At 45.8% G+C, this 15897-nt stretch overlaps 1 protein-coding gene across 2 annotated transcripts; it reads right to left on the bottom strand.

The window, feature by feature from the left end:
- Positions 1 to 1848: 1848 nt before the first annotated feature.
- rem2 (RAS (RAD and GEM)-like GTP binding 2) lies at positions 1849 to 12932 on the bottom strand. 2 transcript variants are annotated; one of them, XM_047026838.1, is made up of 6 exons: positions 12847 to 12932; positions 12574 to 12689; positions 11174 to 11495; positions 10389 to 10462; positions 4930 to 5107; positions 1849 to 2223 (listed from the first exon to the last, which is right to left on the bottom strand). In XM_047026838.1, the coding sequence occupies exons 2-6, from the start codon at positions 12583 to 12585 to the stop codon at positions 1895 to 1897; spliced, it is 915 nt and encodes a 304-aa protein (XP_046882794.1). In that variant the 5' UTR covers positions 12586 to 12689; positions 12847 to 12932; the 3' UTR covers positions 1849 to 1894. The 2 variants fall into 2 exon arrangements, with proteins under 2 accessions (XP_046882794.1, XP_046882793.1); XM_047026837.1 differs by having other exon boundaries at positions 12574 to 12908.
- Positions 12933 to 15897: the final 2965 nt, after the last annotated feature.

Here is a 15897-nt window from a genome sequence, read left to right as displayed (position 1 = left end):
CACACACACGCACACACACACACGCACACTAAGGAGGCTAGGGGAATATCTTCTACCTTGAACGGGAAGGTGGTGGTTATTTTTGTAATTGGTATAACTAGGGTAAAGCAGAAAACAATCTAAGAAACAGGGACACTCCTGTGCTCTCCCTGTGGTGATTTAGGGTACAGGTCTGTACTCGAGGGAAGGAAAACCATGTTCTATTTAACACGATCAAAGTAAGGATGAATACCGTTTTTTCTCTTGGCTGAAAAGCCTATTTATCATCCAGGAGTTTTTAAACACCCACACAATATTGAAGTTGCTAGTTTGCCCCAACTGACACAGCAGAAAGTTCAAAGTAGGACAGAGACAAGAATCTGCCCCCAATTGCCACTTTATTCTCTTTCCAGAAAATGCTATCAGTGATGCACAGCTTCTGCGTTGCTGATTTTACTATCTTCTTAGAAATTTGGACCATGTTTTATTCATCGATGTCTTCATGGAATAATGACATGACGCTCATCAAGGACATTCAACAAAATTAATTTATTCTCGTTCGAAAGACAAGAGTGACAGTGACAAAGGAGTGAGCCAGTGTGTAACTGTTAAGTTGGTGATGTTGCCAAGACATCCAAACAACGTTTCCAGAACGTCTCTTCTTGCCTGTGTGGCCAGCCGCCACAGCATTGCTGGAGCTCATAGTAATATGATTTGGAATGATATGAACATATGATGTCTGTGGGTACAAAAACAAGTCAAACATAAAACAGCCACAGGTAGTTAAGTTTTTCAATCTCTTTCCCCTCTTCATGGCTCTGATCTTCTCTCTCATGTGTTCCAGTGGCCACCCACAGTGCTCCGACTCATTCAACCAGGAAATATACGTTCCATCCAAATATTGCTTACATCTATTTGTTCTGAGCAATATTGACCGGCTTCTACATTCTGTACTAAATGCATTTAAAGGGATATTTTTGAGGGCTGGAATACTTAATCAATGTAAATGTCGGGAAAGTCGTTCTATTCGGAAGGATTGATATGGGTAGCAAGGTTTGGTTCACTGACACTTTAAAAAGTCAGCACCTTCATCAGTGTCAATACGATCGATGCAGCCACGAAGATGACCGTAGAAATCGATGGCTGTTAAAAAAAGGATTGTGAAGTTTCATGACATCTGATTAGGTCCTGAGGCCAGTTTATCAAAAGTGCATGGATGAGGCTTCTTCTTAGGGGCCTATAAGATCACATGAAAGGTAAGGTACACTGTTGGCCAATGAGATGTTGGCAATCCAAACCAGTGTTTTTACATGAACCTAAGGGGGATATTTCCTATCACTGCTTTCTAGTCATCGTAACAGCATGCTTTTAAAATGGGACTACATTAGGTCTACATTAGATCACTATCAGTCTACTTTATAAGTGTGTGCCTTTCGGGTGCGTGTTCATTTTGTGACTTTGTTTTGAAAATCGTTTAGCAAAAGTAACCACGCCAGTAAGTACTGTATGTTCTCTAGACGCAATTTCTCTCATCTCTCTCTTTTTCCTCTTGTTCTCTCATCTGATAATGAGATGTCTTGTATCTATTTCAACCAGCCTTTCTAATGACCTCGCTTCTCTTCCCCAGGTAATGCCTTAACCCTCACCACCACCTTCTCCTCTGCTCTCTCTCTCTCTCTCTCTCTCTCGTTTATTCTTCTGCTCTCTATCTTCTCGACCCCTCTATCACCGTTCTTTTCCTTTGTTTGCACCCCCCACCCCCTCTCTCTCTCTGTGTCATCACACCCCTCTCCCTCCACCTCCTTCTTGCTGTCACCCTCCCCCTCCATTTCTTCCCTCCTCCTCCTTTCACACATGACCCATCCCCCAACCCCATCTCTCTCTCTTTCTCTCCGTCTGCCAAACATGCATGTCGTCACAGTGCACTGAGGTCATGACAGGAGCGGGATTTCTGCCGGAGGATCTTGCTGCCCCTGTGCCTGCTCATCTCCCTATAGCGGCCCCTGTCCCTGTCCCGGTCCCTGCCGTAGGAACGAGGCACCAGCCCGGACAGGAAGCGCTTGGCCCTGCTGGTCAGGCTCTCCCGCCGGCCTGCCCCGGGGTCCCCCTCCGTCCAGCCGGGGCCCACGCAGTCCCCCCTGGCCGCTCGCACCGAGGCCTCCAGCAGCTCTGTGGTGCCGTGGTCCAGGGAGGCCGACACTTCCAGGTAGAGACAGTCAAACATCAGGGCACTGGAGTGGGCCTCTGGAGGAGAGGTAGACAGCGAGAGAGAGAGGGAGAAAAGACAAAAAGAGGGAGAGGGATGGGTTAAAGAAGGAAGATTAGAGAAAGCCAGATGTGGGGAGGAGGGCAGAGAGAGAGAGAGAGGTTAAAGGATGGGATTGTGGTAGAGAGAGGGTTTCAACAATGACGCCATGTTTAGTGGCAACAGACAAATCCCTCTTAAGGTCGAGTCAAGCTTAACCTAAAACCTCTTAACAGCTGATTAAATGAAGCACCCATAACCTTATAAAAGCGGAGGGAGATGAAATGAAATTGTGGTGCGACGGGAGAAAGGTTCAGCTGAATGGAGGCTGAAGCTGATTGTAGTGAGATTAGTATACTAACATGAAATGCTAAACCAACATCAGATCAATGTCAGAGAGATATTCAGTCAACTGAATGTCAATGTTAGTTCAACATGGTGAATGGGGCTGGCACTGCCTGAAGAGTGAGGTGTACTGGTTCTTGAACTGCATATGACAACATGGACACCACTGTTTGTGCTCAAATAATATTGGTGAGGGGAAAAAAAGATAGAGAAGGAGCGAGAGAGAGACAGAGGGAGAGAGGGTGCTTGGATGAAGATGAAGTCAGCAAGGTAGGAGAGTGGAGGGGGAGGTGGGGTATAGAGCTCGAACACAGGAAGGAGGGAGAGAAGGACAAAGAGAGGAGAAAGAAGTGAAATGCTGACTAAGCAGGACCGTTATTACAGGACAACTCACCCTCACTAAGCCAATGATTGAAAATACATCTACGTTGTGTGTGTATGGGTGCGTTATTGTGAGTGTTACTGAAAGTGAGACACATTTGTGTGTGTGTGTGTGTGTGTGTGTGTGTGTGTGTGTGTGTGTGTGTGTGTGTGTGTGTGTGTGTGTGTGTGTGTGTGTAAAAGAGACACCCAGAATATGTCTTTGCATGTGTGTGTGCAACAGAGAGAGAGAATAAAAGTGTCACTACCTTGCCATGAATATACTTTATGACCCAAACCTATACAAACCAAGCATGAGGTGCAACAGCGATACATCTCCATTAAGCAGATTGGTTAAGGGACTTCCGTACCCAGGCTCAAATATAATACATGGGGTTTTATAGCAGACAGAGGGTCTGTCAGTATGTCAGGCTAGGAGCATTTCCATATCGATGGTCACATTACAGTATTGCTGCTCATAGACCAGAGGAAATATGCTGAGCACAGCGCTAAACCGTATCCTACCATCCTTCCCTTAGCCCTTGCCACCTCTCTTCTTCTCTTGTTTCTTTTTATCCCTGCAAGCCAGACTCATGAGTAAGCAAAACAAACACCACACCACACAAGAACAACACCCACAAACACCATACAACAAGAATCAACAGCACGCTACCGATCTGTGGAGCCAGACAACCTAAAACCAACTAAAACCCAGCCATATGCCCCAAATCTCCACACCATTCAAAGCATTCAGCTCACACCAACCCATCAGATGTCACACCAATGCCATGCATCATGGACATCCCTGGACCCCACCCACTCCCTCCCTCCTTCTCTTCCACCCTCCCTCCCTCTCTCTCTCTCTCTCCCTCTCTCTCTCTCTCTCTCTCTCTCTCTCTCTCTCTCTCTCTCTCTCTCTCTCTCTCTCTCACTGTCTCTCTCTCTCTCTTTCTCTCTCTCTCCTCTGTTTTCCTCTTATCACAGCTCTCCACACACAGCACAGTGTCTGCCACACCAAGCAGGGGAAGAGGAAGTGGTGTAAACCTGTGTGTGTGTGTAACTGTCGTCGAGGGATTGTCACCGTGTTCTTGATTTGTACGTGTATACAGGTGTGTGCATATGTGTGTATCGGTTTGAGTGTGTGTGTGTCTTTAGGTTTGTGTGTATGTGTTCCGGGTTGTGTCAGTGTGTGCTTAGGTGTAAGTAAGTGTGTGCATTCATGTATGTGTGCATAGGTTTGTTTGAGCGTGTGCATATGTTAGCGAGCTGGCAGTGGCGCATATAAACACCCACCCCAACGCCCACACTCCCACACACCCACACACATAGAAAGATGGTGACACCATCCGCCCCCTGACAGGGAGAGATAATCCAAATAGAGATGTTCCATCCAAAATACAACAGAGGAAAGAGGTGAGTGCTTGAGTAGCTTTTAAAGAGGATTAGGTAGGAGGGAAAGCTGCCCTCCACAAATCCTCAATGAAAACAGGTAGATGCGTCCCTGAATGCAACAGCTACAGCCTTCCAAAAACGGTACCTTTAATGTAGCCTTTTGTCTTTAGCTTGTTGTTCTATGTCTGAGATTGTTAGCGATGTTCAACTGTTATGCAAGTTTGTTTTCTCGAGTTATGGGATTTAAGAGAACCTCTCTGGTGCATTATATCTAAACGAGAACAGGCACACAAAAACAGAAAGGTAGCCAATGTAATTCCTCTGAGCCTTGGAAAGAGAGATTTTAAATCTGTCCAATAATCTAACAAATATCACGTTGACTATTGAGAATGTATTTATTTGGAACCATTGCCATTCAGCAGCCAAGAAAACATTCTACCCATAAAACTGTATACTGTAAATATTATATTTATTCTGATAACATAATTCAAATCAAACAAAAAATCATTGAGTGTTTGGACAGTTGTGTGTGTGTGTGTGGGCTGTGTGTGCGTGTGTGTGCGTGTGTGTACAAAGTGTATAGAGTGTGTGTGCAGAGGATGTCCTACCCTCGGTGGTGATCTCACGGGACCGAACAAGGTCACTCTTGTTGCCCACAAGGATGATGGGAGTCTGAGGTAGGGACTCCCTGAGGAGGAGGCGGAGCTGGGCCGTGCGGTGGAAGCTGCGTCTGTCCGTCACGGAGAAGACCAGGATAACCACTTCACACTGCAGGGTGGAAAGGTCCTACACACACCACACACACACCACACACACACACACACGTACACAGGAAGACACAAGAGTGACTCTCGCACACTGCCATTCACGAGTAAACAAACATTATTGGCAGTGGAACAGGTCTGAGGGTTTACTGTGGGGATGACAAACTGTTGTTTGAACTGTTTTGTCTGATGATTAAGAGATATATGAAATAACCAAAAAGACATATGATTATAATAACACAACAATGGAGTCACAATTGAAACCTGAATATTCAGAGTGTTTACCATCCAAACTCAGAGGCCAGAAAGCCCAGCTGACCGGTCCTGCTCTCCTTGGAGAGTCTGCATTTGAATCCAGCCCTCTGCGCCCTTAAATTTCATGTTTCGCTTTGAGATCCTGACGCTTTTAACAGCAGCCACTCAGTCCTCCTGTTGTGGAGCTGGATCCCAGTCTATTAGTGTTGTGGAGTGTCTGGCTGGACCTGGCTGGGTGTGTCAGCTGTGGCCCTGGAGAGACGCTTTAACCTCCCTGACACTAAACACTCCCACAAACAGGGGAGAATGGACTGTCCTCTCCCATAGAAACCTTGGCAGTTATTTCTTTAACATTGTGACATCTAATCCAATCCCCTCACCCTCAAGTGTTGAAATAGTATAGTATACTATATGATATAGTATTTAACCAAGTCTATTTGAATTGCACTGAACGTTGTCGAAAATGTCTAAAAACTATAAGGAAATCTGAAGACGTTAACTGCCCCAAAAAAACGCATGTGAGACCATGTAACCCAAATACTCCCCCGCTCGTATTATCCAAGTCTGCATGCCTGTTTGCTTGTGCGTGTGTTGGTGTGTGTGCGTGTGCATGTGTGTTTTTGTGTGTGAGTGTATGTGCCCTACATCCACAACGGCGAGGGTGAATTTCGTCTCCCCTGGAGCGAAGGAGATGCCTCCAAAAACCCTCAGCCAACACAAGCCAATGGGACAGGAGCCCACAGCGGGACAATTATGGTTGCAGGAACACACAATCAAGCGCACACACACTCTCTCTCTCTCTCCATCCATCTCGGGCCAGGAGAGGAGGGAGCTAGCAGCACGGAAGTCAGCTTGGCCACCTGTCAGCAGCTGAGAGAGGGGGAGGAGATGGAGGAGGGAGGGGGGAGGGGGGGGGGGAGGGAGGACACCCACTAATCTTAGTAAGCAGGGAAAGACAGTGTCGGAGAAGATGGATGGCCTGCGCGGTGACGGAAGGCTCTCAGGGGTAACTGGGTAACACTCTATGACAGACTGAAACAGACAGAGAGATGGAGAGAGAGAGGCATGGCAACTCAACACTGTCCTCGTCTCTCTCCTTCCCTCGTCGATGACACTCTGGTGTTCACTGCAGCGCAGGCCATCTGTCAATAGCTACCCCTCCCCTCACACACACACACACACCTACACACACACACATGGCTGTGAACACACACGCAAAGCACTCACGTTTATGCATGCTCCGTAGGTACTGCTAGGTTGGGAGAGTCCGTTAATGTGTCATCCCTTTAATCTTTAATGTAGATTGTGTGTTTACAAAACTAAACAAACAGCAATTTGTGAACATCAGATTATAGTTCTAAGTAGCACAGCAAAGTACTGCTGTATATTCTGAACCCATTCAGTGTCATCTGTCCTTCCAATGTCTCTCTCCAATCACACAGTAATGCTTCATTGTAGACATGTGTACGGTTTGTGATTCTGATCTGAACTTTGAACTCCAAACAAAATGTATTTGCACCAAAGATTTACGTTTACATAATGGAGAGGAGTTATGTGAGATCACAGGAAAGCAGCTTTCAGCTCTAACATGGAAAACTACACAACACAACTACAACCTCCCCCCCCCCCCCTCGGCCCACCTCATGTACTGGCATCCTTAGGGCATCTGGGGCTTTTCACTGTGATTTTCCCAAAAACAATTCTGTGGTAAAAAAAATCCCCTGGACATGCTACATGGGATTGGACCTGAGTGCCCTAGAATCACACACATACTCACACAAACATTCACACACACACTCTCTCTCTCTCTCTACCTCACTGTCTGTTTATCTCTCTGTCTCTCTCTCACACACACATGCACCTATTTCTGGAACACAATAAAGTGAGATTAGGAGGAGAAATGGGGGCGACTAAATGCCACAAGAGACCAGTATGACAGAATGAGGGGGTCAAATGGATGGATAAATGGATAGAGGGAGGGGGAGGGAGAGAGAGAGAGTGAAATAAGGACAGACCCTAGGTCTCTACTCTGGGTGAGAAGTCAAAATCTGATAATAGGATGAAGGAGCTTAGTGGTGATCAGAGGACTGCTGACTAGGTCTGTTTGGTTCGTCCACCGCCACGCCCGTCGGGACAGACAACAGAGGCCATCTGGCCACACACACACAGATGCACACACACACACACTTACACACCACAGCCACTGTCCTCTGATGCCTGACACACAAGGTCAAAGTGTGATGTCATCACAACACACAGAATTCTAGAATACCCATCCTCACCCACAAACATCACATAACATTCCTTCTAAAAAACATACAGCCGAACTGTCACACCAATGGACCACCTCAACTATCTGTTAATTCGTATCTGTATATACAAATAGCCTTGCTAACGTAAACAGATATGCAGCAGCCTCACAAACATTACCCACAAGGCCTTGGTCTATAAAGATAAAATGGCCACAGCCACAGTTGGTTGGCCTATTTCCTCCAGGCCTCAGGGTGCACCTCATGTCCTATTATAAATATTTTATTTTAGAGTTATCAAATAAACATGGCCAGCAGCAACACAATATCTGGAGCTCTTGCTGGATTTAATGTAGCCATACAAAGATCAGGCATTCAATTTGCAGCCTGTATTCCAGTCAGACAGGTGTCACCTCTCCTCACTTTAATGGAGAATGGGACGACAATGCCAAGGGCCATAAATAACCAAAGCCCACCCCATGACCCTCAAAAGTCAGAAGGTGATTGGATAAATGATGGATAGCAGACAAATAGGTCAATAGCATGGCATTTACAGTAGAGATGACACTGTGGGCTTCTTGGGTCATGGCCAAGCATGCTGCTGTGGCTATTTTCAGAAACTGGATGACTTATTTAAACTATTCTTCTTCCTGACGTCACTCCCTAGGCAGAGAAGGAGAAGAGTCGCTCAGAGCGCTGGGTGTTTTTTCTATTCGTGTCTGCGTCCGAATGTCTGAGTGAGTGTGTATATGTGTGCGTGTGTGTGACCCGCTTCATAAAGCTGTGGGGCCTGCCTATGGTGGTGGATGAATCTTGTGCCACTGTAGCTGTTTGGACGAGAGAGAGAGAGACGTCTAGAGAGAGGGAGAGAGAGAAGAGAGAGAGAGAGAGAGAGAGAGAGAGAGAGAGAGAGAGAGAGAGAGAAAGAGAGAGAGAGAGAGAGAGAGAGAGAGAGAGAGAGAGAGAGAGAGAGAGAGAGAGAGAGGGAGGCCAAAGCAGAGTTGCAGGTGTGAATCTGTATGGGATCCAAAGAATAGAACAACTCTGTGTTTGATAGGATGATGGTGTTCAGTGTGTTTCAGTGTCCAGCTGGAGCCTGTGAGACAGGCCAAGCTAACAGGGGAGGGGCCGGAAGCCTTGGCTGTCATGGTCTGATCCACGCTGGGTTAGATGGGGATTGGGGAAAGGGGGATGGGGAAAAGGCCCGCTGGTTTCCATGGTAACGCTGAGTCGACAGTACGGGACGTCCGGACAACAGAGGGCCAGCTAGCTAGCCAGGGTCAAGGGTCATGGGATATGGGCAGATAGTGGTAGCATCGGCAAACTAGGCTGGGAGTGGAGGAGTGGGGGTTGTCTTCATGTTTGTGTGCGTGTGCGTGTGTATGTGTGTATATGTATATGTGTGTATGTATGTGTGTATGTGTATGTGTGTGTGTTAATGTGTGTATGTGTGTGTTTATGTGAGTGTGTTAGTGTGTGTGTATGTGTGTGTGTTAATGTGTGTATGTGTGTGTTTATGTGAGTGTGTCAGTGTGTGTGTATGTGTGTGTTAGTGTGTGTATGTGTGTGAGGGCTATTAGAGGGTGAGGCAGAGCAGTCGCAGGCTCTTCTCTCCCTGCTGATGGCTTGGAGCTTCTCCAAACCCCCGCTGGCCTGCTTGTGTTACCAGGGCGTAATACCACAGCTAGTATTAGCACGCACACAATAACACATGTAATTGACTTTCAGAGAGATTTAACAACAGAAAAGGGGCCGTTCTGGGGAAGCAAGGGGGGGGTCCGCTAACAAGCAAGGGATGGGAGGGATGGAGGGGAGAGACGGAGGAAAAGACAACAACAACAAGAGGGAGAGAGAGAGCGGTGAGGTATGGAGCAAGGGAAGAGATGGAAGAAGGCTGTTGGGGCTGAAAGAGAGAAAGCAAGAACGAGAACACGGAGACAGAGCGAGAGGGAGAGAACACGAAAAGAAGGACTGCCAAAAAAAATATAATCGAAAATATATATAAGCGAAAAGTGGAGTTGACACCATGAAAGCTGGCAAGCAGCCTTGACTGGAGTTCCCCCGTCAAATACATGGTATAGGTTTAAATTATTCAGCTGTGGAGAACCATGCCTGCATGCTCTTTGGACATCTGGAGCAGAGCTCAACCATCTCTGAGTTTGCTCCCCACTGAGTCAATCTACAATCATTCACACATTATTAATAGCAGACTCTCATCATGACTGAATGGGTTTTGATTTAACACGATAATCCCAATACCAGCATGGAGCAGAATCAGACCAGCTGTTCCTTCCTAAATAAAACCCATTTATAATAACCACGATGGGTAAGGCTACATAGACAGATCAAGACTAGTTTCCCATACAGTACAGATAACAGTCCGTGTTGCAGAGGCTTTGTCACATTCTTCATACCTGCTCTCAGACGAAACTACAGGAGAACAAAACAAAAGGAACTTTTCTACTTGAGGGAAAGGGCAAATGGAAGCCAGGGTGATGCCTCAGGGCTAATGCATACACAGACACACCCAAACAATAACCCATACAGAATGCTCTATCTCTCTTACACTCTGTCTCTCTCTAACTCTCATTACACACACAGCCACATCATCTCTTGCTGACATTTTAAAGAATTCTGAGAAGGAATTTAATCAGTGAGATACTGGTGAGAATTAATCGAGTTCCGAGACACGGATCCACAGACAAATCAAGAGAGGACTAATGCAACATGTAAATTGATGGACTGTCAGAGCTGAAGAGACAGAGCGTGTGTGCTAGAGTCTGTAATACAGTAGCTCACCTGTTTCCAGTTGTCATAAACAAGGATTTTGCTGTCCTCATCGTCAACTGTCACTGTGCGTTCGTAGCCTTCCCCTGGAAATACACAAGCTTGTCACACACACACACACAAACACACACATGGTCTGACACCTAAACATGCTAAATGCATGTCAACATCCCACCCGTGGTTTGAAGAGAACACAGTTAACCATTTCATATAAACTGTGCGTGTATTACAGTACAGTACATTGAACAATGATGTTTCCAGAAAGATCTGTGTGGTCCAGTTAGTGAGCATGGGGATTTCAACTCTGGGATCGTGGGTTTACATCCCTTAGGGAAAACTCAGTGTAGCTATCCACATGGCTGGATTGAAATTGGTGTTGATAAGAGCATCTGCCTATAGGCACATATATCAGGATTAATGTTCTGCTAGTGTCCACGGTGTGTGTGTTCAGTGTGGTAGTCATCAGTGTCATGGCAGTGTGCCCATCACTCTGCTATGAGAGGCAGTGATTGAGTGGCCATTGACAACTGCTTATTACCATGAACATTTAAGGCCGTTTGATGACAGGCAGGCGGGCAGACAGACAGACAGGATGGCCAGTGGGGTGGAGTGATGTCAAAGCTGTCATCTTGAGGTCTTGAGAGCAATTCTCAGAAATGTGCACATCAGGCATTGAAGTGTCAGTGGGATGGTCCTTGACATCATGTAAATGGACCCCCCTCCCCCCCCCCTTGCTCACCTCAAACATAAACACACATACAACACACACAACATACACAACACGCAAAAGACTTTACCACAGGCTTGTGTTTCAGAGTCCACAGACAATGATCTGTCCGACAGTCCGGCGAGGGACAGAGCCAGTGACGACTTTCCAACCCCATTCTGTCCAATCAGTACGATCCTCAGAGCGCCCCCATAATGACCCCCCTCCACTGCCTGACAAAAGGATTCAACTCGGGGAACAGTGTCACTGATTGGCAGAGTGGCAGGTCCTTCCAGGCCTGGCATCCAATCGCAGTCCTCCGACACAGCCTCTTCCCGCCTCAGCTGGTGCTTGATGGGCAGAGGTGTGCTTCCTCTTCTGAGAGGGGGTGCGGTGGTAAGAAACATACTGTACTGAGGGAGACAGGGAGGCAGGTGGTTAGCACACGCCCCACTGGACATGACCCACATGAGCATGGTGCTTCTGGGAGAGCAGAGCGTCCCCCTTAATGTGACAAACAGTCGTGAGACACATGTTTCCTGCCGTACGTGCACACATTGAGTATTCAGTGCTTCATCACTGCATTCAGTGAGGACATCTCTTCTCGGGTGTCAACAGATGGATTGCGGTTTAGGTTGACAGGCAGGCAAAGGACAATTTCTCTTCTACAAAAGATTTTTGAGAGCGTTTTTAGTAGGCCTACCAGGTCTGAGAGAGAAGACCTCTATTAATATTAATACAGCAATTAGTCTAGATGCGGCACTGGCAGTAACAGAAGCAGGTGTGCCTGTGGCTTATAGAGATGCAACCTCACTGACACACAGCAAGCTAGTAGCTCTTACAGCACTACAAGACAGAGCCACAGCACTAATTACACTAATTGAAAGGGTCTAATTCAGTAATCATGGTCTATATTTTCTAGGAGACACAAGGGAGGAATAAAGAAAGATCTGGAGGGGTCCTGTGACAAGGTTGAGGCAGCGTGTCATCGGCTTCTGTGTCTGACTAGTGAGAAACTGGAGCAAACATTGCACACTACTGCCTACATTTCGAACTGTACTACAGCCAAGGCTTGGCTGTTGATGGCTTTGCTATTTTGTTAGGTTATTTTGTGCATAATGACTGCTGAATGCTCACTGCAACTAGACTACAGCAGAGATTCCGCTACAGCTGTTCACACCTCGGCTGAAAGGTGGCAGTTCTAAATTTAGAGTAATTATATCGAAGCAGCATGAAATAATGAGCACCAACTATTTAATCGCATCTCATCTACAGTCAATAATAGCTTATTATCCTTGTGAACACAATGTATTCATAGTTAGTGTACAACGTGCACATAAGAAAAAAAGGGCTTATTAGTTGTGAGCATAGACAAAGTAGATTCTACCTACAGCGGTTCTCCCACTAAAGAGGGTGTGTTCCCAACACCGGTGAGAGTGCAAATATCCATGATCTTGTGTGAGGTGAGTACAAGAAACAATTGCCTCTTACCTGGTCTGTCATCGTTATGAATTCTTCGTCAACGTTTTGAGAAAGGAAGTCCTTATCTGCAACCACCACCACCCATATCAAGTCATCTGCGCTCGCTGCCGTACGTTCTCTTCCCTCTATACATTCACCACGAGAATTATAGATAGAACAAAAAACACGCTCCAGTTAATTTTAAACATTCTAGATTTCCAGACGCGTAATTTCTTCCGAATGCTTCTCTTTTGTCTGCTATCTCGAAGTGTTGTTCATGTGAATGTGGTGTAAATGTTACACCTGTGTCTGTAATGGATAGGCGACTCCTCCTAGGCTACACAAGCTATCTGCCCGCCTCTTCATCCCCCCTCTTCTCCCAACGCCCAAGAGAATGCGCTCCAGCGTGCAGCCTACTGTACCTGATCTCCCTCTCTCTCTCTCTATCTTTCTCTTTCTCTCTCTCTCTCTCTCTCTCTCTCTCTCTCTCTCTCTCTCTCTCTCTCTCTCTCTCTCTCTCTCTCTCTCTCTCTCTCTCTCTCTCTCTTTTCTTTCGTTCTCTCTCTCTCTCTCTCTCTCTCTCTCTCTTTCTTATTCGCTTTCTCGCTCTAATTTTCTGTCTGCAACAATGACTTTAATCTTTAATGTGCAGAAAAAGCAGATCATCCATGGCCGTTTTTGAAAATCCCCATTAACCAGCCTGCATTAAATTCACCGTTAGGAAACGATTAGCACGTTTTCAAAACATGAGGCTTTTTTGAGGACAAAGTAGATAGTTTTTGATGCTAGAGGCAACACCAGCCGCTAGGGGGAGGCGTTGTTTTTGAGGGGAAATTATAATTGCCATTTGGTTGCTCTGGTCTCGTGTTGCTGCTCTAAAACAGATATAGGCCTATGTTTGACAGTCCTCTGTCTTCTTTCCAAAGTCTTCTTTCCTCAAAGATCTAAGGAGCCGTTGTCTTGTGTTGGTCTGTAACCCAACGATGAACTCCTACCTTAGTCTCACCGCCTATATCCAGCCATGTCTCTAAACAGCAGTTTATTGTAAGGCCGGTCCAGACAGCATGTTGCAATTTAGAAAGTGAGGAAGACAAGCTTCTCTCAGTGGGACCTATGGAGCCACGGTGCCTAATCTACAGACTTAATGAAGTCTCATCAGGACATCAGAGGCAGCAAGCCAGGGCCTGGTCGTGTGTGAGAGAATCACAGTGAGGGCAGATGAGAGATAACTGTGCTCATTAGCCCAAAGCTCTGATAAAAAAACACTGTCTGCTTCGTCTGTTACATATTCATAAGCCGCTCTGGGTATCAATAGTCCATTGGACGTGGGAAATCAGTTAGAAAGGGGTTGAGGGGTCAAGTTGATAGATGAAATGGAGCAGATTCATGGCTCAACCAAAATGACTCATGAAAACGGTCCATGGCATTCTTTCTGTTGAAGCCTGTTTTATTTCTAGGATCAGAAAATGTTTTAGTTTTGTGGTAATCATGGTATTTCATGTTGTTGATGAGTATGTTTACTGTCAGTGCCTCTTGGTTTAAACTCCAGTGGAGGATTAAACGCACGACTGTCTCAAACCGAATCTACTAAAACGGTTCCACACAAACTGCTGAAGAAACAAAGCCATTATCTAATCAGCCCCAGGCTCAAGTGATTCCAACCTCCCAATGAATTTTAATCACAGGCCATGCCGTACTTGAATATGAATACTTCAAAAACCCCACAACAAAAATCCAATTACAGTCCCAGAGTCTGTCAGCCCAAATGTAATGCTCCTTCTTTTGTGAAATCAAACCACACCAAATGTAGTTTGCTTGCTACTAGTTAATGTTTTATTTTCTCTCCGTTCGTTAAAAAAGAGCAATCCATTTACCGATAGGAGTCAAGTGGCTGAGAGGTTAGGGAATCGGGCTACTAATCTGAAGGTTGCCAGTTCGATTCCCGGCCATGCCAAATGACGTTGTGGCCTTGGGCAAGGCACTTTACCCTACTTGCCTCGGGGGGAATGTTCCTGTACTTACTGTAAGTCACTCTGGATAAGAGCGTCTGCTAAATGTAATGTAATGTAGATGACAAAATAAATCTGTTTGATCATCAGACCATGAAAATGTCTCTCTGTCTTTTCACACTTGCCAGAAGTGAATGAGTTGGAGAGCCCCTCTCTTCAAGGTCATACAGTTGTTGAGATGACTGGAGAGCCCCTCTCCTCAAGGTCATACAGCTGTTGAGATGACCAGTCCACTCCAAGGCTTCACCGTGGGAAATTAGAAGTCGTGTCTTTTCTGTGTTGCCTGTGTTTCAAAGGTCCCAGAAATAGATTTACGAGGACTGGATGTCCTGGTAATCTGATGGATTAGATTTAATAACAAAACCCCAATGGAGGCTTTGAGACGAAGGGAGAGGAATACAAAAGAATGTGAGAAAGTCTATCTGTCTCACTACACATGAACATACTACACACTAAGCACTACACACTACCCTCACAATATATCCTCATTATCACCTGCTCTTCTTTGCACCTCTGGCCTTGTTCTGTAAGAGCTCCAGGGGGATTTGAATCATGTGTTTGTGAGCAGGGCATGTCTGTATCTATTGGTTAGCATAGGTCTCAGAAGTGTAATGGCCTGTAATCGAGATTTGCTGGTTCCCTCTCTCGAGGTTCGGCCCATTCTAATGGAGTCTGGAGTGGCCAAATGATTGCTGACCTGGATTTGTTAAGGATATACATTCTCAGGTGAACTTTATGTATAATGTATGAACGTATTGTCTAATAAAGGCTGCTGGAAAGGATGTTTCACAAGCATCGAGGGTCTAATTCTCATGTCTATTGTACTTAACACATCATTTGGTTGCTTAACTTTCATATACGCAATAGTCTATGTAAACTAAGTGCTGACTTACTTAACTGCTGTTAGATGGTGTCACATCACATGTTCTGCCTTTTCACAAATTTACACTGATTAAACTCACCACCCTCTACGTTCAGAGTGAGAATTCTCTCAGTACTGCTACTTGAGCAGAGCAGTGAGGTGTAATATTCAGGCCGCTTGACGAGACCAAACTCACTGTGGCCTGAATTTCTAGTTGGCTGGGGGATAAATACAGTAAGTAGAAAAGACGTTTACTGTGTAGCACAGCTGCTGTTGACAGAAGCGTGCAGGTGGTTCTCTTTGATTTCCATATCATTCCACCTGTGAAAAACATCCAACATCTTGTGTTGGTTTTTACTCTGAAAGGTTATCAGATTTTATTCCTGACACAATCTTTCCTGCTTCATCATCTCTCTTTCTTTCTTTCTTTCTTGCTTTCTCTCTTTCTCTCTTTCTCTTTCTCTCTCTCTCTCTCTCTCTCTC

The sequence above is a fragment of the Hypomesus transpacificus genome, chromosome 10 (genome assembly GCF_021917145.1).
Source record: "Hypomesus transpacificus isolate Combined female chromosome 10, fHypTra1, whole genome shotgun sequence".
Lineage (NCBI taxonomy): Eukaryota > Metazoa > Chordata > Actinopteri > Osmeriformes > Osmeridae > Hypomesus > Hypomesus transpacificus.
This window is presented reverse-complemented; position numbering and strand designations above follow the sequence as displayed.